We start from the raw sequence: 18902 nt of genomic DNA, 5'->3' as shown, positions 1-18902 counted from the left end.
GGGAATTTATTCTTGGAACATTAAGTTTAAGATAGTGGGACGTCCAGGTGCTGAGCCCTTAAAGTGGTTGGAAGTGCAGAAGTCCAGCCTAAGAGAGAAGCCAGGGTTATCAGTCTGGCCTCACCCGTAGAAATGTGAGACAACGGCCCCAGGGACTGCGAGCATGAGAGTGCCCTCAAGGGACTGAATCTTGGGGAACACCTTCACCTAGGAGGAAGCGGGGGTGGGAGTCAGATACAGTAAGTGGGGAAAGGACCCGGAAACTGTGGGGCCCTGGAAGGGAGTGAGAGGAGTTTTTTTGTTTGTTTGTTTTGTTTTATTTTTAACATCTTTATTGGAGTATAATTGCTTTACAATGGTGTGTTAGTTTCTGCTTTACAACAAAGTGAATCAGACATATACATATGTTCCCATATCTCTTCCCTCTTGCGTCTCCCTCCCTCCCACCCTCCCTATCCCACCCCCCCATCCCACCCCTCTAGGTGGTCACAAAGCACCGAGCTGATCTCCCTGTGCTATGCGGCTGCTTCTCACTAGCTATCTGTTTTACATTTGGTAGTGTACATATGTCCCTGCCACTCTCTCACTTCATCCCAGCTTCCCCTTCCCCCTCCCCATATCCTCAAGTCCATGCTCTAGTAGGTCTGTGTTTTATTCCTGTCCTACCACTAATCTCTTCATGACTTTTTTTTTTCTTAGATTCCATATATATGTATTAGCATATGGGTTTTTCTCCTTCTGACTTACTTCACTCTGTATGACAGACTCCAGGTCCATCCACCTCACTACAAATAACTCAGTTTCATTTCTTTTGTATGGCTGAGCAATATTGCATTGTATATATGTGCCACATCTTCTGTACCCATTCATCTGTTGATGGACACTTAGGTTGCTTCCATGTCCTGGCTATTGTAAATAGAGCTGCAGTGAACATTGTGGTACATGACTCTTTTTGAATTATGGTTTTCTCAGGGTATATGCCCAGTAGTGGGATTGCTGGGTCATATGATAGTTCTATTTGTAGTTTGTTTGTTTGTTTGTTTGGCGTTACGCGGGCCTCTCACTGTCGTGGCCTCTCCCATTGCGGAGCACAGGCTCCGGATGCGCAGGCTCAGCGGCCATGGCTCACGGGCCCAGCCGCTCCGCGGCATGTGGGATCTTCCCGGACCGGGGCACGAACCCGCGTCCCCTGCATCGGCAGGCGGACTCTCAACCACTGCGCCACCAGGGAAACCCTATTTGTAGTTTTTTAAGGAACCTCCATGCTGTTCTCTATAGTGGCTGTACCAATTTACATTCCCACCAGCAGTGCAAGAGTGTTCCCTTTTTGCCACATCCTCTCCAGCATTTATTGTTTGTAGAGTTTTTGATGATGGCCATTGTGACCGGTTTTGAAGAAGGTGGGCAAAAAGAGCGGACCGTCATGCGCTCCTGCCACTGGCGTGGAAGAGTGGTCCTCGGAGTTGATAGCTAGGGCATCATTGCCTGTGATGGTCGTTTCTTGCCGGTGCTGAAGAAGTGAGCGCGTGGGGCACAGAGGTTAGCGTTAAATGGTAGCAGAGGGAAGGGATCATCCTAACTCAGAGCAATACCAGGAGGTTTTATCAGGACTGAGAGAATGAGCTAGGAAGGGAAGGCCAGGAATGAGGAAGAGATTGAAGATGCAAGCTATGGGGGTGCATTTTGAAGCAAGGCTCTTTAGGGGGCCCTGTGGGGATGGAATGAAGGGTCTTTGCAGGAAGAGCTCAGGAAGGAGAGAGAGTTCTGTCTCTGAATGGGAAGGAGAGGATTGGGTGTTTGGGAAATTTAGAGGCGGGTTGGGCTGAGGCAGCTCATGTCAGGTTGGCCCCGGTGAAGAGCAGCCTGGGGGCGAGTGAGAAGGGTTTGGAGGGCAGGCTAGGGGCTTGGGATGGGGAGGACGTAACAGTAAGAGTCATCAGTCAGTACCCCCACTGCTGTAACCAAGGCCACCGCCCTCATCCCTTCCTTCTTACCTTGGTTAATCCTATCAGGTCTTCCAGATCCTGTCCTTGCCCTTCCTCCTGTCCATCCTAACAGAGTAGCCAGAGTGATCTTTTAAAAAGTAAGCTTCAAGGTAGGTCCGACGACCTCACTCAGGGAAGTCTTACTGTGGCCGTGATCCTGTGCACCGCACCTCTCTGACCAGTCGCCTCCCCACTCTCTGCTGCAGCCACTCTGGCCCCCGTGGGGCTCCTCTGTCACTCCAGGCAGCCTCCTGCCCCGGGGCCTCTTCTCAGGCTGTTCCTCTTCCCGGAGAGTTCTTTATCCAGCTCTCACTCACCCACGGCAGGCCTTTCTCCAGTTCCTTCTTCTCCGTGAGGCCCTTGCCCGCTGCCATGCCCTCCACGCTCTTGGCGTTCCAGGTCCTCTTTACCTTGCTCTGTTTTCTTTCTTCCTCACCATATCACTTAACCTGCTTCTAAGATACTCACACGTTTATTGTTTATTCACGTGAATCCCGTGAGGGTGGGGATCTCAGTCGTATTCACCGATGTTTCCCGAGGACACAGGACACATGGCACAGAGTAGGAATTCAAGAAATACTCATTGAATGGAAGGAGTGAGTGAGAGAGAGAAAGAGAGAGTGAGAATGTATGAATCACCAACCAAGAGCAGGCCCCTTCCACCTAAGATTTTGATGAAATCAGCCTTGTTGGGCATGTTAACAGCTTGAGAACAGAGAAAGGAAAACAAAAGATGGGGGTAAAGATGGCAAAGGGGTGGACGTGTAGCTGTCGGACCCAAGAACGAGGAAGCTGAGTCCTCAGGACTCGGCCGCTGGGCAGTGTTCAGAGGTGGATGTTGGATGGGGAGGAGGAGACACGGGAGGACCCTGGGGATGAACAAGCCTGGTGTGCCTGGTGTGGGGGAATTGGAGGGATGGAAGGTGGCGCTGGGAGAAGGGGCGTTGCCGTGTTCGTGATCCCACAGGCGGCGTGTTGGGTAGGCGGCGTGGAGTGTGGGCGACTGTGGAGGGCCCACAGGAAAGGTGACCCGACACGTGTGAGCGCTGAATAGTTGGGTAGAAATTCAGAAGATTAATAGAGGTGAAAATGTTCAGCCCAACTACCAGGTCTAATGAATTTAAATGATATATAAAATCAAACTGAAATAAGCAGTAAGTTATGGGTGTAGCTCCTCAAATGACTATTTTGAACATTTAATCTAAGCTTGACATGGATCCTTAAGCCCTTGGAAGGTATATATTGTAACCTTTCTTGTTAGAAATGCACCAGGAAAAGAAGTGATTTAGGAACCTTGGTCATTATTATTACCTTGACTGTTACATTTGTTCCTTAATTTGTTAAAACCTTTGTGTTCATCTCACCCACTTTAAAGGAATATCAGCCTTGGAAGTATGCCAATTCAGTGTTCGTTTGGTGAAGGGGAAAATTGCTTTTGAAAAGCAGTTTCTATATCAGATTCTCATCAGAAAATACAGAAATATATTGAAGAACCATAGTTAACTTTGATTTGTGCCATCCTTTCTAAATGAAGGTAGCAGCCTTGTAGGGTAGGAGGACACTGGCCGTAACCAGCGAGGTTCAGCTGATGTGGCACCCAGGTGGGTACTCTGGTCTTCCTCACTGCCCACGGGTGTACCTCTGGGTCCCTATGCTCTGTGCAAGCAGAGGAGGCCCGTTCTTCAGTGGAGGGTGGCCCATGCCACGCTCCATGGGATGCAACTCTAGGGGACATGATTGATGCACGTTCTTTGTTCTCCTAGGGAGCTGGGGCGTTCGTTCATACAGAATGCGGTGTGATGGTGCCCCAGCAGCTGGGCACCTCAGGGAGCTGCAGTGCCTTCTGTGGACACCATTAGAGTAAAAACTTGTCAGGTTGATTTCTATGTTTACTAGCACTTTAGACATTTTCCTCATTTTTCCTCAAGACAGCCCAGTGAGGGAAGTAGCTCTCCCTCCACCCACCCACCATACCGGCAATGTATGACATGATTTTTGTTGGAAACGCCATGCAGTGCTTAGGAAAACTTATGATCGAGCGGGGAGTTGAGATTACCTACATAAATAACTAGATGAACACACACACAAAATATTACCTTCATAAGTGAATCTAAGATATTATTCTTTTCTTAGGTAGAATAAAAGATATTGGGTGAGTCTAGTAGTCCATTACTGTATGCATGTTTTCCCCATATCAGGTCACATTTTCTTTCCTTCCTCCCTCCCTCCCTTCTCTCTCACTCTCTCTCTTTCTTTTTCACATTTTCTTTGCTTTTTAAAAATAATGTTTGCTCACATTTTAAATAGGTCAGAGAGAATGGTGAAGATTCTACAGTGAGTGGAATTGGGTAAGCACAGACCTTATGTGTAACTAGTGAGGGCAGAAGGACACTTTTATCTGTGTGATTCATGTTTATGTCTTAGGTTATTAAACACTACTCGCAGGCATTGATAGAGGAAGATTTGAGCCAAGATGAAATCTTAAGACAGAGCAAGCAGTGGAGATTTATTTATACCATATCTCTAGCATTCACTGAAAATCATTCTTCATTATAGTTATTTGTAACTGTAAGACTTTATTATTTTCTCCCCAAATAGAAAATAAAACCTCTGTGAGAGTGGCAAACCACAGTTGTTTGGTTTTTATTATAAACCATAGCTTTTTGAAAATTCACCTTTGCATTCGCGATGTTCCTACAACAGTGCTTAATTCATGGTAAGCATTTAATATGTTTTGAGTAAATGGATGGATTTGAGATCTAGGCACCAGCTGCCTTTGAGGTCGTAAGGGCACAGCTCAAGGTGGTGGATCAGGGGAGTGGAAGAGAGGGAGACATGTTTGCATGCAAAAACAAAACTCAAAAGTCCTTCAAGAAAAAGAAAACCTGGGTTTTGGCCTCAGAATCATCAGATGCCATTTAACATTTTACTAGGCACACACTCTGTGGTTCCTACAACCTGAATGGGTCCTGCTGTGGTTCCTACAACCTGAATGGGTCCTGCTGTGTCCATACCTCTGCCTTTTCCTACCAGGGTTGCCTGGCAGAACGTGGGCCCTGCCGAGTGTCCTGTGTGGGTTTGATGGACCTTGCATCAGCAGCACCCTTGAGTGTGTGCCTGAGATCCAGTGAGGACAAATTAAGGGAGTTCCGTGAAGTCCCCTGATGTCAGAAGTCCTCCAATCAGGACTTCCCCATCTGCTTAGTATTTTAAACACAAAGCATAACCTCTCCTCCACTGTGTTTAAGATAGGACTTTGCCTGGTGTCCCAGGCTTTGAAGGGCTGCTCTGAACAGACCGTCCTGGTGGTGCTGGTAAACGCGCAGAGGGGCTTGTGTGAAATTATCCTTGATGCACGAGCGAGGCCTTATGTGTGAATGAAAGCGTGTGCCTCCGTAAGGCAAGTCCTGAAAGGAACCTTCATTGGGTTATTGGAAGTATAAATAATGGACATGATTTAACGTGAAGCATATTCACTACGCTAGGTATTCGCACAAAGGTATGGTGTTTTTAACAACTAAAATTGCATTCTAAAGAAGACATAGAGAACCATACACAGACAACTAGAAAATGAAAGAAGCTACACTTGCCTACCCCTTCCTCAAGGCTCCGTTACTGAATAGAATGGTAGTTGTTCTAGACACTAGGGTAGTGGCAAGACCTGAGATGTAGTCATCTGGGTCTAGATTTTAGCCCCAGGTCTGTCTGTCACTAATCTGGGTATTTCAGTAAGCCATAAACTTTCCTAAAATTCACCTTTCCTTTTTTTTTTAAAAATGATGCTCCCATGTAAATTCACCTTTCTTAACCTGTAATTCAGAGATAACATTTGCCCAAAAGTTGGGGTTCTCATTAGATGTGTGAGAATCCAAAGAGATACCACCATTCAAGGAAGCTCTTTGTACACACTGGCTGATGTCCACCAGGTAGCAGGGAGGGAACTGAGTGACCAGGATGTTTAGTGGAGTCTTCTTCCTCTCCTCTAGGTAACATCGTTTTATTTTTGAGGATGGCAATTTTTAGTTGCAAAGTCATATGATGTGGAGCAGGCTGAGCCCCTTACTCATGGGGAAGCTGGACCTGCCACGTGTCCACTCAAGTGGCTGCAAGGCCTTTCCTGGTTTTCTGGATAGCCACCCCCACCCTCACTTTTGCAGTGATACTTAAGTGATTAGAGGGACTTCCCTGGTGGCGCAGTGGTTAAGAATCCGCCTGCCGATGCAGGGGACACGGGTTCGAGCCCTGGTCCGGGAATATCCCACATGCCGTGGAGCAACTAAGCCCGTGAGCCACAACTACTGAGCCTGCGCTCTAGAGCCCGCAAGCCACAACTACTGAGCCCATGTGCCACAACTACTGAAGCCCGCGCGACTCTAGAGCCCGCGCTCCGCAACAAGAGAAGCCACCGCAATGAGAAACCCGCGCACTGTGACGAAGAGTAGCCCCCGCTCGCTGCAACTAGAGAAAGCCCGCGTGCGGTAACAAAGACCCAGTGCAGCCAAAAATAAATAAATTTATTTAAAAGAAAAGAAACCAGCTTCTCTGTAATACGAAGCACCCCCCTCCCCCCAATTGATGAGTCTGCTCATTTTAAGGGTTTTGAACATTTAACTTATTTAGTTATAGTTTACTGCATTTGACCAAGCTGTTATGTAATACGTAATTTGGGGGGTTTTCAAGGTAGCAGAATGAAATTTTTATGACTATCAAAGGTCTCCTAACATTTATAAATGTACATATATGACACTTTAGGAAACAGGACACTATGCAGTGACAGAGCTACCTGATGTCTCACCAGTTGCTAGGACACTGTCTCATTCGGAGCCCCAAGTGATTCCATTTAAAAGTCCCGACTGCCCGTTCATTCAGACATTCATGTTAGGCCAGACGTTATGTAAGGGTGCTGGAGAAGCGAAGATGACGAGCACAGTCTGAGGTCCTTGAGTCTGGTAGGCGATGCAGCAAGGTTTCTGCGTAATTTCTGCAGCACTGCGTGTGTGCCGCGTGCTGCAGGAGGTGGGAGCGAGCAGCCCCACAGCCGGGCACAGGGAGTGCTACACTAGGGAGTCAGAAGTAGCCCGCGTGCTGGAGGGTCAGAGGCGGCGGGCAGGAGAGGAGTCCAGAAAAGTCAGTACTGCGGGTCACCAAAGGTCAGGTCATGCTGAGGAGTCTGGACTTTATTCTCATGGCAGTGGTGGGGGGGGGGGTCCTTGAAAGAATTTAAGCTGAGGCCTGGTGCTATTGATAAGGGTGTCAGAAAGGTGACTGGCAGCTGTGCAGAGGGCTGGTTGAGGGAAGGCAGACATCCCCGTCAGGGAGGGTGCCACACTGAGGCTCGCACAAGAGCCCCCTAAACCGGTGCGTTGTCACGGGGATGTACAGCAAGGAAAGCCCTTGACGTCACAGGGTGATGCTGTTGAGGGAAGAGAGAGAGACAGTTAGAGATGGAAACCGGGGCACCGGGCAGGGGCTAGTGAAGAGGAGCCGTCAGAGAGAGGCAGAGAGACGTCCGTTTCTCTGCCCATGTTAGGCTCCGTGCTTGTAATGTTTTAGTTGCTCGGGAGTTGTTTATTAAATCCCTCCAGAAACCTAAGTGGAGATCTTTCTCTGGACCCTTGTCTTGTCCCATGCCTTGTTTGTTTTCTTGATTATTAGTCCATTAAACATTGAGACTCCTCAGGAAACCGCTTCCCTGGAAATGGACTTGTCTGATCTTCATGGAACACTGTGGGTCTGATCTCTGCCGTGAGATGCGGGGAACGCCCTGTGTGGATTTCAGTTTCCAGCCTAGCTTGGAACTGAATCCTCTCAAAAGCGAGTCATCTGCTCTGAAACAAATGCATCTGCCAGATATTTGGAAAGGTTCCATTACTGCTGTGCTCAGTAAGTTGCAGCTAAGTTCCCAGCCTTGTCTAAAGTGAGGTTTAATACTGCGTGGGATACAAAACGTTTAATGTACACACATGCGTCCAAGGGGGTATTTCCAGCAGATTCAGAGGGACGTAGAGACAGAGGAAGGAGGTGTTGAGAGCCGTCTGTCTAGGAGGGAGCAGTTGAAAATCCACTTGGCGCAGTTGAGCACAATAAAAATTCAACCCAGGGCTCACTCTTTAGGGAGGGAGATTGGCCATGCCTGAGGGAGGGACGCCCGCCTGAGAGCTCAGCCTTACCCAGATGGCCTGGGCTTTGATTTCTGCCGCGTCCACTTGCCTCCCTTCACTGCGCCTTGGCCTCTCCTCCTACCCTCACTCCCCAGGCCTCAAGGCCCATCTTAGAGGTAAGATGGCAGGAGCCTAGGAATCCCTTCTCTCTCTGTTCTGCAGCCATACCTACTGACCGATTACTGAGGAGAGCCCTCTTCACCTCTTCTGTGTCTCAGGTGGTGCACTTTGGCCTTGCCTTGCTTCGGGGTTGTTCTGCTTAGGACACCCGAGGAGCAGCCATCTCTGAGCTCTCACTCCCTCCTGGGCTGCCCTGTGATGTTTGTTTTCTGTCTGAGGGCCGACACTCCCTGCCCTGTGCTCCTTAGAACAGGAGAGATGGGGGGAGTCCTTGTAGATCTTCACAGTAGGCTCAGGTTACAGCCCACCCACTTCTCTGGGATATTGTCTCCAGCTCATTGTTCCTGTGTCCCAGGGGAAGGGTGGGCCTTTTGTTTCCATGTCTGAATTGTAAGTCCTATAAAATATGATATTTTAGACACCCAGTCGATATGCATACTTCCCACCAGGAATTAAGAGGGTTGTTTTGTTATAGTTTAATGCCCATTGTAAAGTGATAAATTAAAAAAATCTGGTGCCTTATGAGTTGAGAGGATTAGAAAAATAAAGAAATGATGACACAAAAGAACATCTTCGTTAATACTAACGCCTGTATTTAAGTCTACACGGTGAATCTTCCCTCCTTTTAATCCAATTCCGTTCATAAAAACACATTAAAACAATTCCTTTCATTAAAAAAGTAAGTGGGGTAATATGACTATAAATCAAAAAAGATACAGCATATTCATCTTTTTTCTGGATGTCTTTTAAGTTTTGAGTTTCTCGCAAAGCAATCTGTAGCACTCAGATAATAAACCGCTTGTGAGAGAGAGAGAGAGACTTAGCATTCCATGGAACTATGGAGTTTTTAAACCACAAAGAAAACCTAGAGATCCTAGAAAATTCTGGATGTGGAAAGTTAAAACTTTCCTCCAAGATAACACAGCTAATTAGAGGCAGAGCTCAGATGAGAACTCAGGTTTCCTGGCTCTCAAGTCCAACCTCTTTCCAAGATCACTTCTCAAATTCTTCCATAGGAAGTTTAATTAAATTATGTGCTTCACATTGCTTGTGGTTTGAAACATGAGCTTCTTGGTATCCCAGCTTCAGTGGGGTCAAGGTAGCGTGTTAGCCAGCACCCTACGGAGGAAAGACAGAGCCCTGGCCAGGTTGGGTGCAGGAAGTTCATTAGTAGGAGGGATTTCAAGTTAAAGCTAAAGAAACAGGGCCACAGCAGGGCATCAGGGAAGAACAGTGAGTGGTGAAGAAGAGGGGCGGGAAATGCTTGGAAGCCCCTGGGGTTGTGCCCAGGTGAGGAAACGTGGTACCTCTGTATGTTCCCTTTGGGGACCCTGCTTCCCTGGGCTGAGCATCCCGCATTCCTGATTACGGCTCATAGCCATTAAAGTGACCCCGGTGTTTGGAGGGAATCATTTCAACCAAGAGGAAAAAAAAAGTTTTTAAAATAAAAAAGGCTCTATTTGAAATTTGTCATCCTAACTAGACTTGGAGATAGTCGTAAATTGTACCCTTTATATTCGGATCTGGGGGCACCTCTGCATTTCGTCAGTTCATTCCATTAAAAAAAAAAAGTCCCATAAAGATTGGCCTAGTCTCTCAGGTGTCCATGCATCATTATATAAGTCCTTTAGAAGAGGACTTCACCTTTTTCTCCTCTTTTTGCAGTCCTAAGTTACCTTTTCAAGTAGTCCTAAAATTTTGTGGAAGGCCTCATAAGACTCACGCCAATACTTGGCCAAGGTAATTAAGGATTTCTGTGTGTCAAGCACCGCCAGTGTTTAACCTAAGAAACAATATTGACTGAAAATAATTGAATCTATTATAGTTGCTAGAAGAAGGCTTTTATTTATTTATTTATTTATTTTGTGGTACGCGGGCCTCTCACTGTTGTGGACTCTCCCGTTGCGGAGCACAGGCTCCGGACGCGCAGGCTCAGCGGCCATGGCTCACGGGCCCAGCCGCTCCGCGGCATGTGGGATCTTCCCGGACCGGGGCACGAACCCGTGACCCCTGCATCGGCAGGCGGATTCTCAACCACTGCGCCACCAGGGAAGCCCAAGCCCTACTTTTAAATTGTATTTTGTACTGTGAGATTTATATCCCAAAGGATGTTTGAGACGCTAGCTATGTTTAGATTTAATTTTCAGCTCTTATCACACTTCATAGTGTGCACTGTTTTTTTCCCCCTACCTCTTGCAGATGTACACCTTTTTTAGTAGAATGGAAATAATTTATTTCCAAACAAAGGGATGGGACTGATGTTCTTTGAATGTCCGCCTTGATGATGATTTATATAAGGTGGACGCAGACCCATCTTTTAGCAGGAATATGATTTTAGTTAATAGGAAAGTAGGAAAGAATACCACAACCATGAAAAAGAAAATTAAGCTCATATTTGAGAAGAGCTTTAGTGTCATTGAGTATAAATCTGCAGGTGTTGATTTGGACTCTGTTATAAGCCAGATAAATAAAACTATAGAAATTTGATGTGAATCGATTTGACATACAGTTGACTATTACCTGAATGTGACTTTTAATACATAAAATATATGGAGAAGTTAAACAAACCAGAATACCATTTAGTAATGTGCATTGAGAACTAGAATTAATAAGCAGATCAGAATACTTTCATTGGCTGTGTGTTCTCTAATTAGGAGAGTCGAAATGGGAATTATAATAAACAAGTGGGTTGGTGAGGCTAAACTCAAAGCAGAGGGAACAAGAGGAAAGACCTTGGCACCTGGTGACATCAAACAGTGACTCCTCATTGGAGCCAAGTCCAGGAATCCCCCAGTGGGTCACAGCCTGATGGATCCCAGCCTTTCCTATTAAATGGTGACAAAGACATTGACAGAATTGCTTTGGTCGTACAAGCCCTGTTCTTTCTGTTGGCTCATTCTTTCCCTAGTTAAAACCATTGACTAGGCTGTAGGTTGGTGTGGTTTTAGAGATGTTTAATTCAAGCTTAATTAGAATTTTAGGCAGTTTTTTCTTTGGCATATATTTTTTAAATTCTAGGACTTAATGGGTTTGCTTTTTATGTGTATGTTTATGCAAAAAGCTAATCTCATCTATTATGACTTGATTTTGTTATTTTAACTTTCTAAGGGTAGACTTATCTTCACATTTCTCTTCCTTTTCATACTAAACCAACTTGTACTCATCCTGTACAGTGTAGCTTAAGCATTTTTGCCTCAGTGCATGTCTTCATTTTCTTGATGTCCGCTTCTCCTCCCTGTCGGATTTAGACTCCCCTCTTAGACTCTTTCCTCTCCTACCAGCCTGTGCTTCTGTGTTCTTCTTTCTTACACCCTTCTGATATTGGTGGGTGGTAATAAACACATGGATGATTGGTTTAATTACGCCCAGTGCTCTCTTATCTGTTAAAAGTCGTCTATCTTTAATGAGTAAAGTTGCTTTCTTTTTAAATTGAAAACGTAATGTCACTTTGATCCACAATAATAAAAAGGTTTCATTTCCTATTATTTTTCTTACCTTAAAGGGGTGTTTGGAAAAGTGTCACATAATTAAAGTTTCTTGAGTTGGTAATTCCACTAGGAAAATTCTGTAATAAATTTTATGTCTTCCTAGTGTTCTGATGGGAAGTGAGCTGGAAATGACCCTGATAGTCCTATTTCTTGACCTGAGCCATTTCATGAACATTTTTAAAGTATGATAATTAGTTTCAAAAAATCGTGATAGACCCAGATAAATCAAGATAAGGACGCAGTAAGTGGGGGTAAAGAATGTGTCCTTCTTTGAAATGCACATAACTTCTTAATTCCCGTTTACTGGTATACCTGATTCTTAACAGTTTTGGCAATACCTTACAACCAATGTTTTACTTTGAAGCTTTTTGAATAGATATGCCTCCAGTGCCTACTGTTATTCATCTCTGTGGCATTTCATGGAACCAGGTGTGTAAGAAGGGTCACCTTTTGTGACTTTCACAAAGAAGCCAAGAGCCAGGGTGTTGAAAGCCCTCGTGGAGGAGGCTGAATGAAGTAATAATTCACCTGTGAAGGACTTTGGCAGAGAACAGCATTCCTTCCTTCTCTTCCTTTAGAATAAGGAAGCCTTATTCTAAAAGTAGGATTTAAGATTGCTTTCAAAGATGGACACAGTGCAAGCAAAGGGTAAAGACAGGTGAAGCAGACACAACAGGGAGACAATACGGTCAGGAAATAAGATTATTAAAAAATGTATGCTCTGGAGTTCTTCCCCTGTGCTGGAGGAGGAGGGACCACAGATCTGACGCAAAGTTTCCTCCAATCTTAGGAAGAAGAAAAACAGATGGGACAGATGCTGGGAGATCCCAGCTTAGTAATTAGCGTCAGGAACCAATGGGATAGATTCTGTCAACAAGCTGGTTTCTTGTGTGCTGTTTTTATAACTATGATCTGTTAATAGTATCCAAGGATTACAGTCCATGGGAGAAAAAATCATTCCTTCCTGAAGCCCAAGGCCTAGTTAACTCGAATTGACACTACAGTCCCTACACTGCAGTGTTAATTAGGGTAGATGTGATGTGTTGCTGCCTGAAGTCATGAGAGATTTTATTATTTAGAATAAGCATTTAAGCCTCATGAAACAGGAGCAGTTCTCAGTTACAGGAGGGAAGGTAGTGTTCACAGTCATAGATTCAGTCCCACTGGGGAATGTGGCAGTGAATAAGTACAGTTGTAAAAGGCAGTCAAGAGATGGATGTATAGGGCTTCCCTGGTGGCGCAGTGGTTGGGAGTCCGCTTGCCGATGTGGGGGACGTGGGTTCGTGCCCCGGTCCGGGAGGATCCCACGTGCTGCGGAGCGGCTGGGCCCGTGAGCCATGGCCGCTGAGCCTGCGCGTCCGGAGCCTGTGCTCCGCAGCGGGAGAGGCCACAGCAGTGAGAGGACCGCGTACTGCAAAAAAAAAAAAAAAAAAAAAAAAAAAAAGAGAGAGAGATGGATGTATAACAATGTGAATGTACTTAATGCCCCTGAACTGTATACTTAAAAACGGTTCAAATGGTGAATGTTATGTCTGTTTTACCACAGTTTTAAAACTGCCGCAATCCAGGCAAGTAAAAGGCAACTTCGTGGGACTAGATCAAGCACGTGGAGTGGGGGAGTGTTAGGGTCTCTGAAAGGGGCCTCTTTCCTGCCTGGAGGGGTCCTTGGGCCTGTGATCCAGAAGGACTTGAGAGTCACTGCCCCCACCTTTTGAAGTTTAAGGAGCCAGCTGGAGTCTGAGGTCCACGGGGTGCGACTGCAGAGGAAGGGGAAGGGCCCCACTGCCCTGGGAGGCTGGCACCTTAACGTCTTCACTTAACCGAGTCGTGTCCTGGTGCTTCCTTCACAGACGGCCATCCTGAGACGACAGGGGCGGTACGTATGTTCCACCATCCCTGCCAACGCACAGCAGGAAGCTCAAAGCTTATTTGTTACAGAGGTAATGTATTTCTTCTCTGCCTCCTCCCCATTAAAAACTTTCAGTGGTATTTTCAAGAAAGTGTCAAAGAGGTAATTACATTTTTATGATGGAAGTTAGAATAGAAAAATAATAAGTTTTCAGAATCTGAAACTTGGACAGAAATGTCAACAGGGGTCAATTTGATGACAAAACATGAATTCTACAAAACTTATCTCATAGCCTTAGAATAGGAGTAACTTGTGAATGAACTCACTGGACACCTAGCAGACTTTGATAATGTTTTCAATGGAGACTCAGCACATGCATTTATGTGTTCATTGACTTCATTTATATGTTTATACTTGTAATTTATTATCAAGATTAGTTCAATATTCATGAAGTACCAGGTAACAATGAGCAGAGCCTAACTATCCCTGATCAATATATGATTATTATTATTTTTGTTTGAACATACAGAAAATGACTCTTTCGTTAAGGAGGAAAGAAAAATTATTGCTTTGAGATTGCTTGCTTTTTCTGTCTTGAGGTGTTTGTTTCTTCCTCCAGGTGCCTTTAGATAGGATGAACGAGTTAGGTGTTTTAATTCTGTTTCTTGAAGTGCTCCTTCATTTAAAAAATAGTGTATTTTTATCCCCATTTTTCTAGTTGATATTTAGGAGCTAAATATGCCCATCAATAAATTTGCCCACTACAAGGAAGCTATGCTGTTCTAAGTGAAGGCCCATTACAATAACACCCTTTAGTTTCACTGAGATTTTTGAAAACTTGAATGTATAGTTAAAATTTTGGAAGTGTGTTCTCTTATCATTCTGAAAAGGTAACTTCTTGTCTTACCTCCTTTGCCACTCTATTTGTAATATTAATGCAAGACAAACGCAGCCAAATATGTTTACAGAGTCTCAAATGTTTATTTTAAAGCAGGACATTAGGCGAACTGTCCTGCAGCCTGTTTTTGTAAAGAAAGGTACACTGCGGCACAGCTGCACCCATTTGCTCGCTCACATATGCCTGTGACTACTTCACATTACAGCTCAGACACCAGTGGCTGCAATGGAAACATTGTGTCCATCAAAGCTGAAAATATTTGCTATCTGGCCTTTTGCAGAAAAAAATTTGTTTATCCTTGTTTTAAAGCATATAGTAAAATTGTTAATTACTAATGCAGTTCTCCCAGTTTCTTAAAAAAAAATATTATGTTGAGGGACAACTCTCTATTAAGTTCTCTCATCGCAGCAGGTTGGGCAATAGCGACTTCACCCTGTGGGGCAGGAGCCAGCATAGCTACACCCTCTTGGGCCCCTTCCACTAGGGTGGAGTGCAGCAGTGCTTCCGCCCGTACTCTTGTCCACAGGAGGATGACCTAATGGCTTTAAACAAAACAAAAAAAAACTTCAAAAACCTTCCAGTGTAACTTCAAAATATTATTGAATTTCACAAGTTTGAAAGGTCAGTCATGAAATCAGCCCAGTCAGATCCCCGTCTCTTTAGAGATGCAGTCCTCTGGGTACTGATTTCTGATTGAACCCCTTGTCTTCTAGACTTTCTACACCTCCAGAGGGGTGTGGATTGCTTGCCTTGTTCTGTGTGCCTGCCTTGGCATTTAGCCTGTGGCTGCCTTGTGGGTGGTCAACAATGGCTTATTAAATGAGTGAGCTAGTTACTTAACCTGGTTAACTGTGTTTTTTGCAGTTCCTTATAATTTAAAATATTTAAACATTGTAATTATCTTTCTTTTCTTTCTTTCTAATTACCCATTTTCCCTAAGATATTAAAAATCTGGGCACTCAGGTGTTCTGTTCATAAATGCACTGATTATGTACAAGTGTATACTTATTTATTTATTTTTAATTGGGCAGGTACATTTTATATTTCAGAATAGGTTTAATGTCCTACAAGAGACTTTGGTGGTATGAAAGTTGAAGTTGAAGGGCTTGGTGAAAAACCAGAACAAAGATAATAGGAGCATGTCCACAAGACTGTGTCATACATAGTCTGACCTGACTTAGCTGTGCTAATGGACCCAGGGATAGGATGGGAAAACCCAAACCTACAGATAATTCTGAAGTCATACTGGTTTTGGAATGTGATTTTTGAATGTGGATGTCTGATGTTCTAAATGTGAAAATGCTTTGAATTTTTAAAAAAAAGCATTTATAAGAATAAAATGGTATTTAAAAACATTTGTAACTACATAGCAAAGAAATTGAAAAGTTGTTCAGCTCCCACATCTGACTTTGTTTTTAACCCTTCTCTGCTCTTTATTCCACCTCAGAATGATAATATAAAAAACTTACTCTACCTTCCATTCACAACCTTGCCGATAGAGTGCTTAGTGTAGAGCCTGGCATGAGAGGCATTAGCTGTAGTTACTTTCATGACCTTGGGGTTTTGCTTCAGAAAGCCTTCAGGCATGAAGTAGGAAATTGATAAAAAGGTTCACAGTATAAACAACGAAGTGAAGTCAACAGAATAGGGACTTTGTTCATGATGTTACAGCCAGAGTCAAGTCAACTAGGTACAACTAATACATTTAACTACCTGTGTTTTCACTTTATTCATTCATTTTTTGCCACACTGACATCTATACATGTGTAGTCAAGAGCTGTCCATACGGAAAAGCAAGTTCGCTGATGGTAAATAAATCAAACGCTTCACCTGTTGATTTTGACTCATGCATATTTGAAGATCTGGTGGAGGAGACCTTATAATCTTAAGACTGCACACTACTCAGCGGATCCTCCTGGACAGACGAATGAAAGACGCCGTGCTGGTTGGCCGAGCTTGTCAGATAGCAAAGGCAGTTTAGTGCAGTCCGTGTAGGTTGGTGTCTCTGTTGAATCCGGGCAATGGACTGCTCCGTACTTTGTACATTTGTACACATGCATACACACATGTACACGTGAAGAGGTCATGGTGCCACTGTGAACTGGAATCTAAATCTTTCTTACTAATTACCTCACACTGTCCCTTATAAATAAAATGAAAATCTGAGGGCAAATGTATGTAATATTGACTAATGAGCAAGTTTTAATATTAGTAAATACTATGAAAGTATCTTTAGGTTCACACTTTCCACTTACTTTCATGTTCTTGTAGAAGCCCACTGTGACTTCTTAGGAACCAAGTGGTTTTAAGTGAGAAACAGCACATTGTTATGTAAATGCAGCAAGAGGAGGGGAGGTTTGTCTCCTTGTAACATCTGCTCTCGGATCATGAATGAGGATGACTTAAATGACCCCTCTCCCAAGTGTAACTTTTCAGTGGTTCTTAAGCTTCATAGGAACCTCTAATGGTGGCATTTCAGGCATGAGAGGGTTGAGGGGAAAGAATTTTTTGGGTATTGGTGTGGGTGTGCATTCATAAACTTTCCCAAATGTTCTCCAAAATTCATCACGTCTTTTTTCTTTTCCTCTTATGCTTTTTTTTTTTTATGCTCCCCCACCTCCCCAAACAGTGCATCAAAACCTATAATTCTGACTGGCATCTTGTGAACTACAAATATGAAGATTACTCAGGAGAGTTTCGACAGCTTCCAAAGTGAGTAAATGATCAGACCACACAAAATGGGGTTATACACACAGTGAAAGTTCTTTGTACTTGAAATGCCTAGGGAGATGTGTAACTTCACATGCAATCAGAGTGATTAGAGAAAATATTTCTAGACGGTTTGTGTGTTAGCTATTGTTTACAGGGTATTTGTTAATAGTACTCAAACCTAGTACTCTGGGAATTGGTAGATGGTAAGAAACACATGGATGGTTTAATTATGTTCAGTGATTCTGCTCAGGGTACCACTGATAAAACAAAAACAGGTGAGATTTTTTTCAGTGAGAAACAAACAGAATGTAAGTGTATTGAAATATGCTGAGGTGTGTTTTATCTTAAAAAGAATATTTTGAAAAGACATGAAAAGCATTTTATATTGAACAAATTTTATATTTAAAAAATGTACGTCAAAGAACAAGCATTTTCCCAAATTTCTTTACCTCCTTTAAAGTAGTAACTGATTCTAAAATATACCAAAAGCAAGTGTGTTTAGATTGATGAGCAGTAGTTAAAGTAAACCAGGTATAGATAGGTGTTGCCTTGAGAGGGCGTCCGTTATAAAATGGTACATCCTGAAATAACACAGTTGGCAGATTTTAGTTTATTATGAAAATTGAAAGCAAATAGTGATGCATTGTGTTTCAAAAGTAAGCATTGCCAGTGAAAATTTTAATTAAGAGCCTATTAATAAATTTTTCTTAGGGTTTGTTGCATCTTTGAGTTTGAACTGTTTATACTGTTCTCAGTGGACCTAGCTGTTTGTTTTTTTCTGTTTGTGTGGTTCAGCCACTCCTTAAGAGTGTCCAGCCAGCTTCCCAATTGCCTCTTTTTAAACCTCGGCTGAGAACACTCACTTCCAGCATTCTCTTCTCCAGATGGGTATGCTCCTTACTTCTGTACGTACCCAGTACTTATTTGGGGACGTAATTCCTCCTGTTTGGTTGGTAAAGCTATCTTCACTGATAGGTTTGTTCATGCTCTTCTCATGACTGAAAGAGAACCGACTGGGGATACAGTGTATTTTATATGATGTGCTTTTACCGCTGGTGGATTTTACCTCTTGGCGTTAATAAGAATTTCAGTTGTGTGATGAGAAGGAGACGAAGGTTGTAACAGTGATTAAGAACATAGACTCTGTAGTCAGCCTGCATCATCTACTTACTCTGCCCTCTGTAAGCCTTAGTGTCCTCATCTATTAAGTGGTCTTAGCACCAGTCCCCACCATCTAAAGGACTAAAGGAGGTAACACATGTGAAGTACAGCACAGTGCCTAGCACATAATAACTGTTAAATGTTTAATGACTGATATTGTTATTGTCCTGTTTTTGTTGTTAATACCATCATCATTAAGACTGTGGTTTCCAATCATTTCAAATGGAGTGAGCTCATTTAAACTTCGTATTAAAAGTTATTCTACCATGTGTTTATTTATTAGTACACTTTCCCATTTTTAATCTACATAACTCCCAACAAGCCATGCCGTCTTGTCTACCTACCTTTTGGGAGCTCTCTAACTCTTGGATCACCCACTTTGAAAAGCAACTTCATCTATTGTTTTTATTCTTTAGCCAAGTGGGCCAGCTTTGGATTTGTTAAATGCTGGTTCCTTTGATGGGGGAAGAAATGCAGCATCTCTTCATTGATTAGGTAATTATAAAACAAGATTCTTTCTTCTTTTTA

The 18902-nt window shown here is 43.6% G+C and overlaps 1 protein-coding gene across 24 annotated transcripts in view; it reads left to right on the top strand.

The window, feature by feature from the left end:
* Positions 1–18902, top strand: part of DOCK9 (dedicator of cytokinesis 9) — a 276764-nt gene that overhangs the window by 130446 nt on the left and 127416 nt on the right. For all 24 annotated transcript variants that reach the window (XM_067016588.1, XM_059041955.2, XM_059041954.2 and 21 more), the window contains exons 3-4: positions 13605–13694; positions 17131–17213. In XM_067016588.1, coding sequence (XP_066872689.1) covers positions 13605–13694; positions 17131–17213 — 173 coding nt within the window. The remainder of the gene's footprint in view (positions 1–13604; positions 13695–17130; positions 17214–18902) is intronic.

This window comes from Kogia breviceps, chromosome 16 (genome assembly GCF_026419965.1).
Source record: "Kogia breviceps isolate mKogBre1 chromosome 16, mKogBre1 haplotype 1, whole genome shotgun sequence".
Taxonomy (NCBI): domain Eukaryota; kingdom Metazoa; phylum Chordata; class Mammalia; order Artiodactyla; family Physeteridae; genus Kogia; species Kogia breviceps.
This window is presented reverse-complemented; position numbering and strand designations above follow the sequence as displayed.